Raw genomic sequence first — 13,828 nt, 5'->3', positions numbered from 1 at the left:
ATCATTTCTGAAGAAGGGTCTAGGCCCGAAACGTCAGCCTTCCTGCTCCTCTGATGCTGCTTGGCCTGCTGTGTTCATCCAGCTCTACACCCTGACCTGTAGTTTCCTGTTTTCTGCCTCCCTCCCCTTTTGAATAAAGGTGTTACATTGGCTATTTTTCAATCGCGAGGAACCTTTCCTGCATCTGATGAGTTTTGGAGAATTGAAAGCAATGCATTAACTATTTCACTGGCTACTTCTCTTAACACCCTAGGATGAAATCCATCAGGAACTAGGGAGCTGTCAGTTCCAATGAGGCAGCCTAAAGGAAGAACTAATCCAGGGCAGAATTGTTGTCAGAGTCTCAGGTGAGGCATTACCTGGCTGTGCAAAGTCAAGAGATGACTTAACCTTAATAAGGGCAATTCAATTGAGCAGATGAGATGAAGTCAGAAGAAACTCTATTAATGATTTGGGGTGACATAGAGAATCATATCCTAAAAACAACCAATGTAGTGAAGTGTTATACACCTAAAAGCAGAATGATGGCTGCATAAAAACACAGCAGATTGGAAAAGCATGCAAGAACTGCCCTAACTAACCGATGCTGATGTTGCAGAAAAAAACACAGGTGAAAATTGCTCTGCAAGATGGCTAATCTCATTTTTGCAGAAAGAAGCATTACTTTACACTCAGTATCACAGTTAGAAGCTTGTACAGAGAAAGACAAAAGAGAAATCCTCAAACAGTGGCAAGATCCATGAAATGTAAGATATCAATGACATAGAGATGTATTTCTGTGTCAAGTCTAAAAAACACAGAAGAAACTACTGGAATACTGATATCCTAATAGAAACAGTAGACAACTGCAGCTCTTAGTCTCGTATCCCTGTGGAAAAGCCTGAACTAGGAGACATAGATTCCATGGAAAAGGGAGAAATCTTCACAGTAGTAATAGCCACAACTCTACCAGCAACAATTCAGTGTCTGACTGAAGTCAGAGATGGACAGAAATCTGATAAAGAACGCTTTCATGTCACAGAGCAAGGCAACAAATGTTGGCTAGCATACATGCCAAAAATTCGCACTCTCACACTGAATTATGAAGAGAGAGGAGGACACCTCAGTGTAGTGAATGATTTACTCATTCAAGCCAAGAGATTGATCTTTCTGACAGTCCCCAAGACTTGGTGCACTGCAATGATTACAGCAAGGGCTTCTGGATATCACAAGAAGTTGAGCTGGGGAATATATTCTATTTGGTTCCAGGACTCTCAAAATCATTAGAAGAGATGAAATTAAGTTTTATTAGTCATGGAATTCATTGTCAGGAGACAAAATAATTGTTGATATCAGTTTTCTTTCCATCACGATCATGAGGATGTCTTGGTAAGTATGATTCTGAACACTAAAGTACAAATTCCTGATGGTGGTAAACTACTACTCAAGATACATAGAAGTCAAGCAACTGTAGAATCACAGTTTTGAGTCAGTGATTACATTGCTGAAGGAGTACTTGCAACACATGGAATTTCACACCTTGTAACTTCAGACAACGGACCAGAGTTTTCCAATGAATACATGAAAGAGTTCACAGCATCATGTGGGTTTGTCCATTAGTTCACCAAGATAGCCTCAAGTCAGTGCTGAAGCTGGAAGACGAGTGTGTACAGTGGAAGCATTGCTGAAGAAAACAATGACATTCAACTTGCATTTCTGAATTAGTGCTCCACTCCTAAATGATTTAGCTCAATGAAACTTCCTTATTGGAAGAAAACTGATAACTCTCGACTCTCCCATAACACTCATGCTGCTTGTACGAGATGCTTATTTGAAACAAGGGAGAAAGAGAATAAGAGCTGTTGCAGTCAGATGTAAATCTGTGACAAATGTCACAAAGCTCACAGCTTGCCAGGCATCCAACCAGCACAGCCAGCTTGGTTTCAAGACACCACATTTTTTGTACTACCCCTTTTGAGCCAAAAATGATATGGTGCAACAGAGTGGACATGCACAGGTTTTAAGTCAGAAACAACCGGCTTCAAAGTTCAACACCATCAAAAAGACTAATGTTGATGTATTCTCTGAGAGCTCCAGAGGACAGACTGCATGCTGAACTGAAATCTTCTGTCGATTCTTCTGCCTAACAGAGTGTGGGAGACTACATGGAGGATATAAATTCTCAACAACCTCTAAAGGTGCTGAGAACATGTCGGGCTCGTGAAACTGCCACAGTGGTAGCCTCTTTAAAATGGAAATTGTGATTAGAGAAGTGGGGGATGATGTATCACAATGAGTAGAATCAGAAGCTTTGGACAAAAACAAAGTTGCTGGAAAAGCTCAGCAGGTCTGGCAGCATCTGTGGAGGAGAAAACAGAGTTAACGTTTTGGGTACGGTGACCCTTCCTCAGAAGCTTTGGACACAACGCAAATTCCTCATGGGAAGAAAATTGATAACTCTCGACTCTCCCGCAACATTTATGCTGCTTGTACAAGATGCTTATTTGAAACAATGGCCTAGTTAATCCAGAGAACCAGATAACGTTCTGGGGACCTGGGTTTGAATCCCGCCACAGCAGATGGTGGAATTTTAATTCAGTAAAATATCTGGAATTAAGAATCTAATGATGACCATGAATCCATTGTCGATTCTCGGAAAAAACCCATCTGGTTCACCGATGTCCTTTAGTGAAGGAATCTGCCATTCTTACCTGGTCTGGCCTACATGTGACTCCAGACACACAGCAATGTGGTTGACTCTCAACTAGCTTCTGGGCAATTAAGGATGGGCAATAAATGTTACCTAGGCAGCGATGCTCTCAACCCGTTAATGAATATAAAAACAAACAAAAAATAATTAAGAGATTAAATCTGACTGTATAAGGGCAAAATACTGCAGATGCCAGAAATCTGAAAGAAACACAGTGAATGCTGGAGGAACTCTGCAGATCTGGCAGCATCTTTGGAGGGGCAAAAAACAGAGTTAACATTTTGAGTCTAATCTGGTTGTAGGCTATACTCATGAGACAGTGTGCTTTTTTGTGGCTAGATGAATTTACACTAAGATGTTTCTGAAATAACTTAATGATTTTCCTACCTCAGGTCTGTAAATATTCTTTAGCAGCATAACGAGATCAGGAATGTTATTGTACGCTGCTGCAACTGAAGGCCATTATTCCTGGTAGCTGTTGGCTTGAGGATCTCATGCAGGGTATGGGAACCCCATCAGCAGGTAATTCATTGCCTGATTGTCAATCAGTCCAGATATACACATATATACATAGATGTCCTTCTAGACCGAGGAAATTCTAGAACTAATTTTAGCAAGTGCAGCAGAGCAGTGGAAAGTACCCTCACTTCACCTCAACCACACAAACTTCAGAGATAAGTAACTCACTTTTTGGTGATACATAGCAGAACAATACATATCCACGGCTATAAGACAAAATAGGGCTGAGTTAACTTTCGATGATTGTAGAAAATGCACGGTTTTGGATCAGTTATCTGTTATACACCCCTTCCAAGTTTTCTTTGCTTGTACTTCGGTTGTAAAGAAACTTCAGTGGCTTGTACAATGCCCGTTTTCTATCAACGGCGAAAGTTAAAATTAGTCCTAACATATTGACACAAATAATGTTTTTTTTTCTCTGATTGGTTTAGTGTACTGTTTAATTAGTTCTACACAATTTACTTCTTTTGCTGCATTAACACAGTTGTTGACTAACTTAATTAGATTAACAACTGTATTAAAATAGCACAGGCAGGAATTTGATGGAAACATGTTAAATGGCACACTAAAATTGCACACAGAGGGATTTAAAAGGGAGATATTCCACTTTGAAGCATCCGGCACATAAACTGCACAACGCATACTTGGCTTTCCATTAGTTGTAAATGGAAAGAGAAAATGGAATGAGGGTGTCTAATCTTTTGATATTCAGAGGCATCAAAACATAAAACCTCAGTAGAAATTACAGGAAAATAAAATTGGAAAAATATTTTCTTTGAATTGTAAGCATGAAATATGCAATAATTATCTATGTATACACAAATTATGCTTTAATGTATGTGCATAAATCACATGCGCACTGTGCCATATTGGTTTTCAATTATAAGACAAAAGAAACTCACCTTGTCTCATCAATGTAAACTGCTTCCAACACAGAGGCTGCATATTCGATATTTTTCTTTAAATCGGTCACATTAATCTCACCTTTCTCTAGTTGTTTCACAAGACATCTTAATCTGAATAGGAAAGATATTGCATTAAAACTTTTTAACCATCATATCAGGTTAAATATTATATTTACAAAATACTTAATTCCAAGAGAAAGCTAAATGCTGATTCATTTAAAAATAAGCTTCAAAAGTGAGAAAATTTGTTTCAAAGGGTTGAATTTCTGACAGTGTTTAGGTTGCCCTCTGGAAAAATACAATAAAAAAGTTCACTATAATTCTTTTAAATGTTGGCCTGTGTGCCAAGCTTCTAATTCAGAAGCAAAAACAGAAGTTGCTGGAAAAGCTCTGACCCTTCCTCAGAACTGAGCTTTTCTAGTGACTTCTGTTTTTGTTTCTAATTTACAGCATTGGCAGTTCTTTCGGTTTGTATTCTAATTCAGGTGATAGGTACACAAAAACTGTTTAAATATTTACTGGAACTGGAAAGTTGATCAAAGCAGTGGTGACACAACTTTCCCCTCTGAAGTAATGACAAGGCTCCATGTCTGGCAATGCTTGCAGATGTGGTTTTACCTCTTGCCTGCACTCACAAGTCTTTCTACAAATGTGTCATCAGAATAAAGCTTTTCACCATAACCTCGAAACAGAAATAGGCCATTTATATCCTTCAATTTGCTGTGCCATTCAGTGATATTATGGATGATTTGCGACCTAAATCCACATATTTGTTTTTGGCCCATTGTCCTTAGCATTTGTGGTTCACAAAGTATTATTGGTCTCAGATTTAAAATTAATAATTGACCAGGGATTAATTGCTGTTTTTGGAACAGAGTTCCAAACTTCTACCAGCCTTTATGCGTGGAGGTGTTTCAAACTTCAGTTAGTGTGGAGGCATAGATCTAACTTTCAGACTATATTTCCTCGGCCCAGAATTCCCAAATAGTGAAAATGGTTTCTTCTATCCACACTATCTATTCAATCAAATCATTCCCAAAACTTCTAAGTTCCAGGAAACACAACCGTAGTTGGTATAATGTTACATTGCAATTTAATCTATAGATTTAAGGAGGTGCAGTGTTCATATTAGTGGATTAGTAACTCAGAGGCTACAACGCTCTGGGGCATGGGTTCAAAGCCTATCAAAGAAAGCCTGTGGAGTTTAAGTGTGATTAAACCACGATTTGAAGTTACAATTAATTCTGTTTCTCAAAAATCGTCTAGCTGACTATCTTGTAGTAAGATATCCTGTCCATACTGAGTGCCTTTTATTAATTTTATATTTTCAGCAGGCTTCCAAGCATGCCTCCATTATCGGCCTCACATCTGCTTTTCTGCTTCAGCAGCACCGACCTCTTCTAGTGGGTTTGCTAGCTGGCTGATACTGTATGGCCTCTCATTGGGCGTCATGTCTCAGGAAACACCTCCCCCATCCCACACTACCACCCTTAATTGATTGTGAAGAGAGTCAATTAAGGGTCCACTTCAGTTGAATTGATGGGTGGCTTCACGACAAACACTTGCTCAGGACCTACACGTGGTTCTAAATTCAGAACCATGACATCCAAAGCAAATTTGACCATGCTCCAGAACATGGCTGTAAATGTAAATTCTATTAAGCATTAAAGAAGGTGGATGAATTAATCTAATTCTCTACACTAAAAGCAAGTAACTCTAATTATATTTAATAAAAACCGAAAGAACTGCGGATGCTGTAAATCTGGAACAAAAACAGAAATTGCTGGAAAATCTCAGTAGGTCTGGTCTGGCAGCATCTGTGAAGAGATGCTCCTGAGGAAGGGTCACCGGACCCGAAACGCTAACTCTGATAACTGCTGAGTTTTTCCAGCAACTTCTGTATTTATTCCAGTTATAGTTATTGTGATTTAATCCATAAAGTCCATAATGATTTATAACAAGGTGTTTTGATCTATGAATCACTGAAGGGAACTTCAATCTCACTAAAAGTTATCACACCACACTTCAACAAGAGAAAAATCAAATACATTTCTTTGTTCTGTTTAGGTATTTAGCTTTCCATAACTGTAAACTCAATAACGTTAATTATTCAGAAATCATCTGAGCATGTTATGTTAATACTCAGAAACTGGCAGGGGGAAGATTAAACATTTTTATTGTTATAGTGTACTTGAGAATGGCATGTGATGCTATTCACGGCCAGAACTATTGCTTGGGAATTTTCGTGCTGTCAGTTCACACTCCCATAATTTCTCTGCCCCCAGGGCTAGTTCCTAAATAATTGAATGTTTCCTCATTCAAAAGCATGAAAATTGGGCACATTTTCAAAGGGTCTCCAGCCTGAAATAAGATTCATAGTCCAGGCTAGCACTTGCTGCTTCTCCAAATGTGAATCGAGTAAGTGAATCTCATAAGTGAATTTTGTACATTTTATAGAGGGGATTAAAGGAAGACAGCATATCTTCTACTATTAACATTTCTGTTCCACCATTGAAATTGAGGAATACACTTCCTTTTTCTACTACCATTACACTTCCGGCTCTTGCCACTGTCACCATGAACATGTGAATCACTATCAAACCTTTTTTTTCAGGTCACTACTGCAAGAATAATGACAAAACATGTTATTTTCTGCTTGGCTGCAACTGAGTTTTCTTGCCTAAGTAACAAACAAGAACCCAGCTCCAAGCAACTGGAATGATTTGGCACTTTAAGCTGAATCAGAACAGATAGTTGATTTGGCACAGTGTTGTCTACCTTTATTTCACTGATCTGCTATACTTCAAACTTCAATCTGAAGATGTATAAGCTCTGTACGGCAGGATCATTTATTACAAGTCTACAGAATGAATCTATAACCGGAAATTTTCCTTGGAAAAGAAATGGAGTGTCGGATTGTATATAATTTTTTAAACAGAGAGAGGTTCCAGCAAACATATTCAGTGTCAGGTTAGATGTCAATTTCTCGTGTTATTTCCTTTGAGACAGAGGTTATGGATTCAAGCCACAATCCAGTTCTTTAGCAGATGTATTCAGGTAGCCCTCCAGTGCAGCACTAAGGGATTTTCAGATGTGGCAGCCTTTTAATCAAATCAAAAAGCAAGTCCCCTTCTGTCTGTTCCAGTCATTCTGGTGGATGCAAAGGATCCCACAAGGACATTGAAGAGCAGGAACTATGGATATTCTTGCCAACATTCCTCCCTCCAAAAAGAGATTAACCAGTTATGCATTTTGTGGGATTTTGGCTGCTGTGTTTGCCCTTATAACAGCAATAAATGCATAATTCAATGGTCGCAAAGAGCTTTGAGTTATAATATTATATAAATCAAATTCCTTTATTCTCCTTCATCGAAGCTATGACGTAGTAGGCAGTGATAGTAGGGACTGCAGATGCTGGAGAATCTGAGATAACAAGGTGGAGAGCTGGATGAACACAGCAGGCCAAGCAGCATCAGAGGAGCAGGAAGGCTGACGTTTCGGGCCTAGACCCTTCTTCAGAAATGGGGGAGGGGAAGGGGGTTCTGAAATAAATAGGGAGAGGGGGGAGGCAGATAGAAGATGGATAGAGGAGAAGATAGGTGGAGAGGAAACAAACAAGTCAAAGAGGCGGGGATGGAGCCAGTAAAGGTGAGTGTAGGTGGGGAGGTAGGGAGGAGATAGGTCAGTCCAGGGAGGAGATAGGTCAGTCCAGGGAGGATGGACAGGTCAAGGGGGCAGGATGAGGTTAGTAGGTAGGAGATGGGGGTGCGGCTTGAGGTGGGAGGAGGGGATAGGTGGGAGGAAGAACAGGTTAGGGAGGCAGGGACAAGCTGGGCTGGTTTTGGGATGCGGTAGGGGGAGGGGAGATTTTGAAACTTGTGAAATCCACATTGATACCCTTGGGCTGCAGGGTTCCCAAGCAGAAAATGAGTTGCTGTTCCTGCAACCTTTGGGTAGCATCGTTGTGGCACTGCAGGAGGCCCAGGATGGACATGTCGTCTGAGGAATGGGAGGGGGAGTTGAAATGGTTCGCAACTGGGAGGTGCAGTTGTTTATTGAGAACCGAGCGTAGGTGTTCTGCAAAGCGGTCCCCGAGCCTCTGCTAGGTTTCCCCGATGTAGAGGAGGCCACAACGGGGACAGCGGATGCAGTATACCACATTAGCAGATGTGCAGGTGAACATCTGCTTGATGTGGAAAGTCTTCTTGGGGCCTGGGACGGGGGTGAGGGAGGAGGTGTGGGGGCAGGTGTAGCACTTCCTGCGGTTGCAGGGAAAAGTGTCGGGTGTGGTGGGGCTGGAGGGGAGTGTGGAGCGGACAAGGGAGTCACAGAGAGAGTGGTCCCTCCGGAAAGCAGATAAGGGTGGGGAGGGAAAAATGTCTTTGGTGGTGGGGTCGGATTGCAGATGGCAGAAGTGTTGGAGGATGATGCGTTGGATCCGGAGGTTGGTGGGGTGGTATGTGAGGACGAGGGGGATTCTGTTTTGGTTGTTATTGTGGGGATGGGGTGTGGGGGATGAGTTGCGGGAAATGCAGGAGACACGGTCGAGGGCGTTCTCGACCACTGAGGGGGGGAAGTTGTGGTCCTTGAAAAACAAGGACATCTGAGATGTATGGGAGTGAAATGCCTCATCCTGGGAGCAGATGCGGCGGAGGCGACGGAATTGGGAATAGGGGATGGCATTTTTGCAGGAAGGTGGGTGGGAGGAGGTGTATTCTAGGTATCTGTGGGAGTCGGTGGGCTTGAAATGGATATCGATTTCTAGGTGGTTGCCCGAGATGGAGACAGAGAGGTCCAGGAAGGTGAGAGAGGTGTTAGAGATGGTCCATGTAGCTGTGGGAGTCGGTGAACTTGAAATGGATATTTCACAAGCTTCAAAATCTCCCCTCCCCCTACTGCATCCCAAAACCAGCCCAGCTTGTCCCCGCCTCCCTAACCTGTTCTTCCTCCCACCTATCCCCTCCGCCCACCTCAAGTCCCACCCCCATCTCCTACCTACTAACCTCATCCCGCCCCCTTGACCTGTCCGTCCTCCCTGGACTGACCTATCTCCTCCCTACCTCCCCACCTACATTCACCTTTACTGGCTCCATCCCTGCCTCTTTGATCTGTCTGTTTCCTCTCCACCTATCTTCTCCTCTATCCATCTTCTATCCGCCTCCCCTTCTCTCCCTATTTATTTCAGAAACCCCTTCCCCTCCCCCATTTCTGAAGAAGGGTCTAGGCCCGAAACGTCAGCCTTCCCGCTCCTATGATGCTGTTTGGCCTGCTGTGTTCATCCAGCTGTACACCTTGTTATCTCACTTAATAGGCAGTGTAGTCTTGTAGCATTCCCAAAGCTGCCATTATGAAATGCAAGTTTTATTAGATACTTGGGGGAGGGTGGGGGGTGGTGAGGTTTCGTTGGAAAGAGTCCAAATATGGGCCTGGGATCATGGTGCATGATTAAGCCACATCTGCTACTTGTGATGCAGCAGGCTCATAAACTTCATGTTGTCTGTGAATTATAATGGTAGAAGTGGGCAACTCAGTTTCCAAATTTCAAAATATGATAGTCCACAACACTATGCTTCGTCCTCCACTACTCTCAGATTTGCCTGGCTGCACCTTATTGCTGGCAGCCCAACCAATTATTTTTTAAAGTGATCCTTAGAATAAGTCAAAATTGTCATCAAAAATTCTGGCTTATTGGTGAAAGGGTATCCTATGCACTTTTTGGCACAAGATGAATAGTCTTACATCCTTTCATTGTTCCTCATCTTCTGAAAACAAAACCTTTGTAAGGAGCTAGTAAATTCTTTTGTTCCATTGGAACAGGCAGAGTTTAAGGGGCTACTCCTGTGATATTGCAGAATTTGATGAATAATCAAGAGCCAGTTTAGACTGAGTTCTATATCCATTTAACAGACAGGCACAAGTGCCTCAGTGAAGAAGTGATGGATGATCCAAGTTTGCTTAAACACTCAAATAACATCGCAACATTCTCCATGCCTTTGAGATGTGCACTACAGGTATGCTCTAAGAGACTGTCAAACACAACTCAACTATCACCCCATCAATGACCATCAGGCAACTAGCAACAACACCATGACATTGCCACATAATTTTGTGTATTAAAGATAAATTCTAGCAGAAGCTCCTGATTTCTAGTAAAATGCTGCATTACTTCATGCTAAAAGTACAAGCCAAGCTTTTACGTGCAGATCTGATAACTGGGTCAATTTAACCGGGCTGGCACTGTTTGATGCAGCTTATCTTCTGGCCAGCTATTATGCTTAATAATAAAATATGATAAAATGAAGTGCGTATCGATTTTAATGTAAAAGTTCACATCATCATTATCCTTACGAATACTATTAATGAAGAATTTTTCCAATCTTCTTGCTGCCAGAATGGTATGTTATATTCAATCCCGTTTTCTTTCAATTTTGTGCTTTCTAACAGCCAAATGTTATCAAATAAATTAAAACATAAGTTAATAAATAATATTAATGCATATAGGATAGAACAAAGATTATTTAATTGTTCCTAAATAAATGAATCTAAACATTCTTAAACCAAGAAATAATGGGACTGTTATGAATAAGGTTCTTCTGTTGATAATGGATGATGACAGAGTATTCATATTTGGCCAAACAACAGAATTCCAACCAGTGGCTTATTTGGGTCAAGTCTTACAAATAAGACGTAACATAACAGGAGACTTGAAAACTTTTCTGAACACATGGATAAAATCTAGGGATTACTGGTATCTATATACCATCTGAAGATGATTTCCTTCTTTAAGAATTTAACATTCATTCCCATCAAACTTCCATTTCATGGAATTTAAATAAACAAGTAACTCGATGAAATCAAAATGTTAAGTGCAGGATGGAATCTTCCTGATCCCATGGAGACAGCCTTGGAGAAGGCATTAGGTAAAATAAGGAAGCTTTGTGGTGGAATTGCTCCCCAACATGCCTCTTCCTCCATGCAATCTTGCTGGAGGCAAGGTCTGTTTACCATTGGCTGCTTTAATAGTATCAATTAAGTACCACTTAGGTGAAAGTTGGTGATGCAACTAGGATCCTCCCAATACTGCATGGGTCAGTCACTGAGGCGAAATCTTGGCATGTGCCTGGAGGTCACTTCCTGGTGACCTGCTCTAACTCATCCCACACCCTACCCTGAACCACTGGAATAAAAGGACCATACCCACAGCTGCACTCTATCGTGTCAAATGGAATTCCCCCCAACTCTTATGTCCCAGCAGCAGTGGCCATACTTAACAATTCAAGAAATCTTCAAAGAAGGCGTGTTCATCTTGACAGACGCTTGTGGTTTCGCACCTACATAAGCAATACGCACCTTTCCTGGTGCAGTTACTGGCTATCCCCAACATTAAGCATTCCGATTACCCATGCTGCCTGCATGGCCCACTCATCATTCTAAATTTACGAAACTCCTGGAGATGGTCAATTTACATGTTGCCTTTGGGAGGTTTGCCTAGATGCCCATAATTCAGAGATCATTGGATTCAGGAGCCACATAAAGCCCAAAGGCCCAAGAATCTGCTAAGCAGAGAAAATTCCACTCTACATGTGCATTTTCAAATTGTCACTTTCTGCAAATGTAAGATAATTCAAAAACCTTTCTGCCAATAGCTCAACTTGCACTGTCTTCTTTGCCTGTTACTTCTGTTCTCACATCTACATTGGCTCCCAGTCTAGCAACATTTTGGTTTGAAAATTCTCATCCTTGTTTTCAAATCCTTCGCTAGCCTTAGCTGTCCCTGTTTCTGCAATATCCTTCTGCCTTCCAAATCTCCAAGGTCTTTGCATTCCTCCAATTCTATTCTCTTGTGCATTCTTGATTCTAATTGCTGCCACACTGGTAACTGAACATGCCCTTTTCCACTGCACTGACCTAATCTCTTGAATCCTTGCCGTGAAGCTAATTCAATTCAATGCAAACACCTCCACTTCTCTACCTCTTTCTCCTCCTTTAGGATGCTCTTTAAAACCTCTTTGACGAAGTTTTGGTCATAAGTCCTATTATCTGCTCAGAAGCCTTGATGCCAAATTTTGTTTGAGAATGAGTCTGTGAAACATCTTGGGATATTTTACTACTTTGAAAGTTCTAGAATAATGCAAGATATTGTTGTCATTCTGCTTTGCTATCATATTCAAGTATTTCAAGTGTCACACTTAACATTCCATGTCATACTTCAAAAAGCATAAAGAAACAAAAGAAAATCACACAACCATAAAATACCAGCATGAGTTGTCTCTATTTTCTTAACTGGTAGATATATATTACAATATTTACTTCTTAGCAACAACCTTTCAACTGACTTCAGTAGGCACCCTGTGCTTACTTAATACAGCATATCTTCTGCATAATCTTCAGCAGTTTAATGGGAATTTTGACAGCAATCTATTAAAACTGACCATTTGGATCCTCAGAAATCTTTTAATCTGCCATTTTGGTGGAAGAGTGGCAGAAACTTTTGATTATACATGGGTATTGAGTCTGATTATGAAGAAGTCCCAGGTAATTCCCAGTTGCTAGAGCATAAGAACATAGAAACAAATAAGAGATACGACGAAATGTAGCCCTTGAACCCACGCCATTATCCAAGACCTTGTTGACCTTGGAGCTTAAATCCAACCTCCTGCCCTATCCACATATCCCATGATTCCCTGATGTCTGGTCTGCCAGGGCATGGCATCATACTCCAGATGATGGAGTATTCAATTACGGAAGCAAAACCATCAAAAATACTGGGTGCCACTGAGCTACAACCTGAAACTAGCAAACTCATTTTAACCTGTTAATTTTCATAATGAGACAATTATATTCTGACTTTACTGTGCTTAATTACAGCAATTAGATTTTGGTTGCTTAAAGCGACAAGCAACTTTAAGCGCAGCTTCGAGTCAGTGGTAGATAATGCACTGTGTATGATTTGGTATAATATTCTTGTCATTAAATCCAGTACATCATCTGTTTCTTCACAAGCAACACCATGACAGATTTGCCACTACTGTATTAAGGGGGATATACAATGCATATACAGATATCTCATTATAGGCATCAAACTTTATTAGGAATGCAAATCAATTTTCCAAAAAATTGTACTGCATGCTTCTGCCCTGCATTTTTAAGAACCATTTATTAGTTGTGATGTGCATTTCAAGTTAAAAATTTCTACAAATAGAAAATAATTGAACAAATCATGTCAAAATTTAAGAGAATTAGTGGCTTAAAGGGATAGAATTCCAAGTAGGAAGACAAATGCATTACGTGTGTGTCTGTATAACGATTGATTGAGTTTGCCACAAAGAACACTTTAAGTGACCTCATGTTTCAAAAAAAACTTTTATGTTAGATTAATTTGGATATGTGACACTGTTCAGGTCTTTTGACCAACCAGTCCGTGATAGCACAACCTGTTCAGATATATCATTACACACCTCTGCAGCAAATAGTACTTGAACGTAGGTCTCCTAGATGTACAGACATAAGAATAGTGTGTAAGCTCTGCTTGAGCCTGCTCCGATCTTTTCTCATCCATATCTACCATTGTAACCATCTATTGCCTTCTGCCTTTACTGCCTGTCTGACTACCACTTGGATGCATCTATACGACTCACTGCAAACATTTCCTGAGGTAACAAGTTCATATTCTCACCACTCTTTACGTAAAGAGTTTCTTTTGAATTCCCTATTG

General features: G+C 40.8%; 1 protein-coding gene across 1 annotated transcript in view; it reads right to left on the bottom strand.

Annotated features, from left to right (window-relative positions):
* Positions 1–13,828, bottom strand: part of pde1a (phosphodiesterase 1A, calmodulin-dependent) — a 477,849-nt gene that overhangs the window by 89,546 nt on the left and 374,475 nt on the right. The window contains exon 5 of the mRNA XM_048599192.1: positions 4,111–4,224. Within this exon, the coding sequence (XP_048455149.1) occupies positions 4,111–4,224 (114 nt within the window). The remainder of the gene's footprint in view (positions 1–4,110; positions 4,225–13,828) is intronic.

Source organism: Rhincodon typus, chromosome 7, assembly GCF_021869965.1.
Source record: "Rhincodon typus isolate 14 chromosome 7, sRhiTyp1.1, whole genome shotgun sequence".
Taxonomy (NCBI): domain Eukaryota; kingdom Metazoa; phylum Chordata; class Chondrichthyes; order Orectolobiformes; family Rhincodontidae; genus Rhincodon; species Rhincodon typus.
The sequence above is the reverse complement of the archived record's forward strand: the minus strand, read 5'-3'. Positions and strand labels throughout refer to the sequence as shown.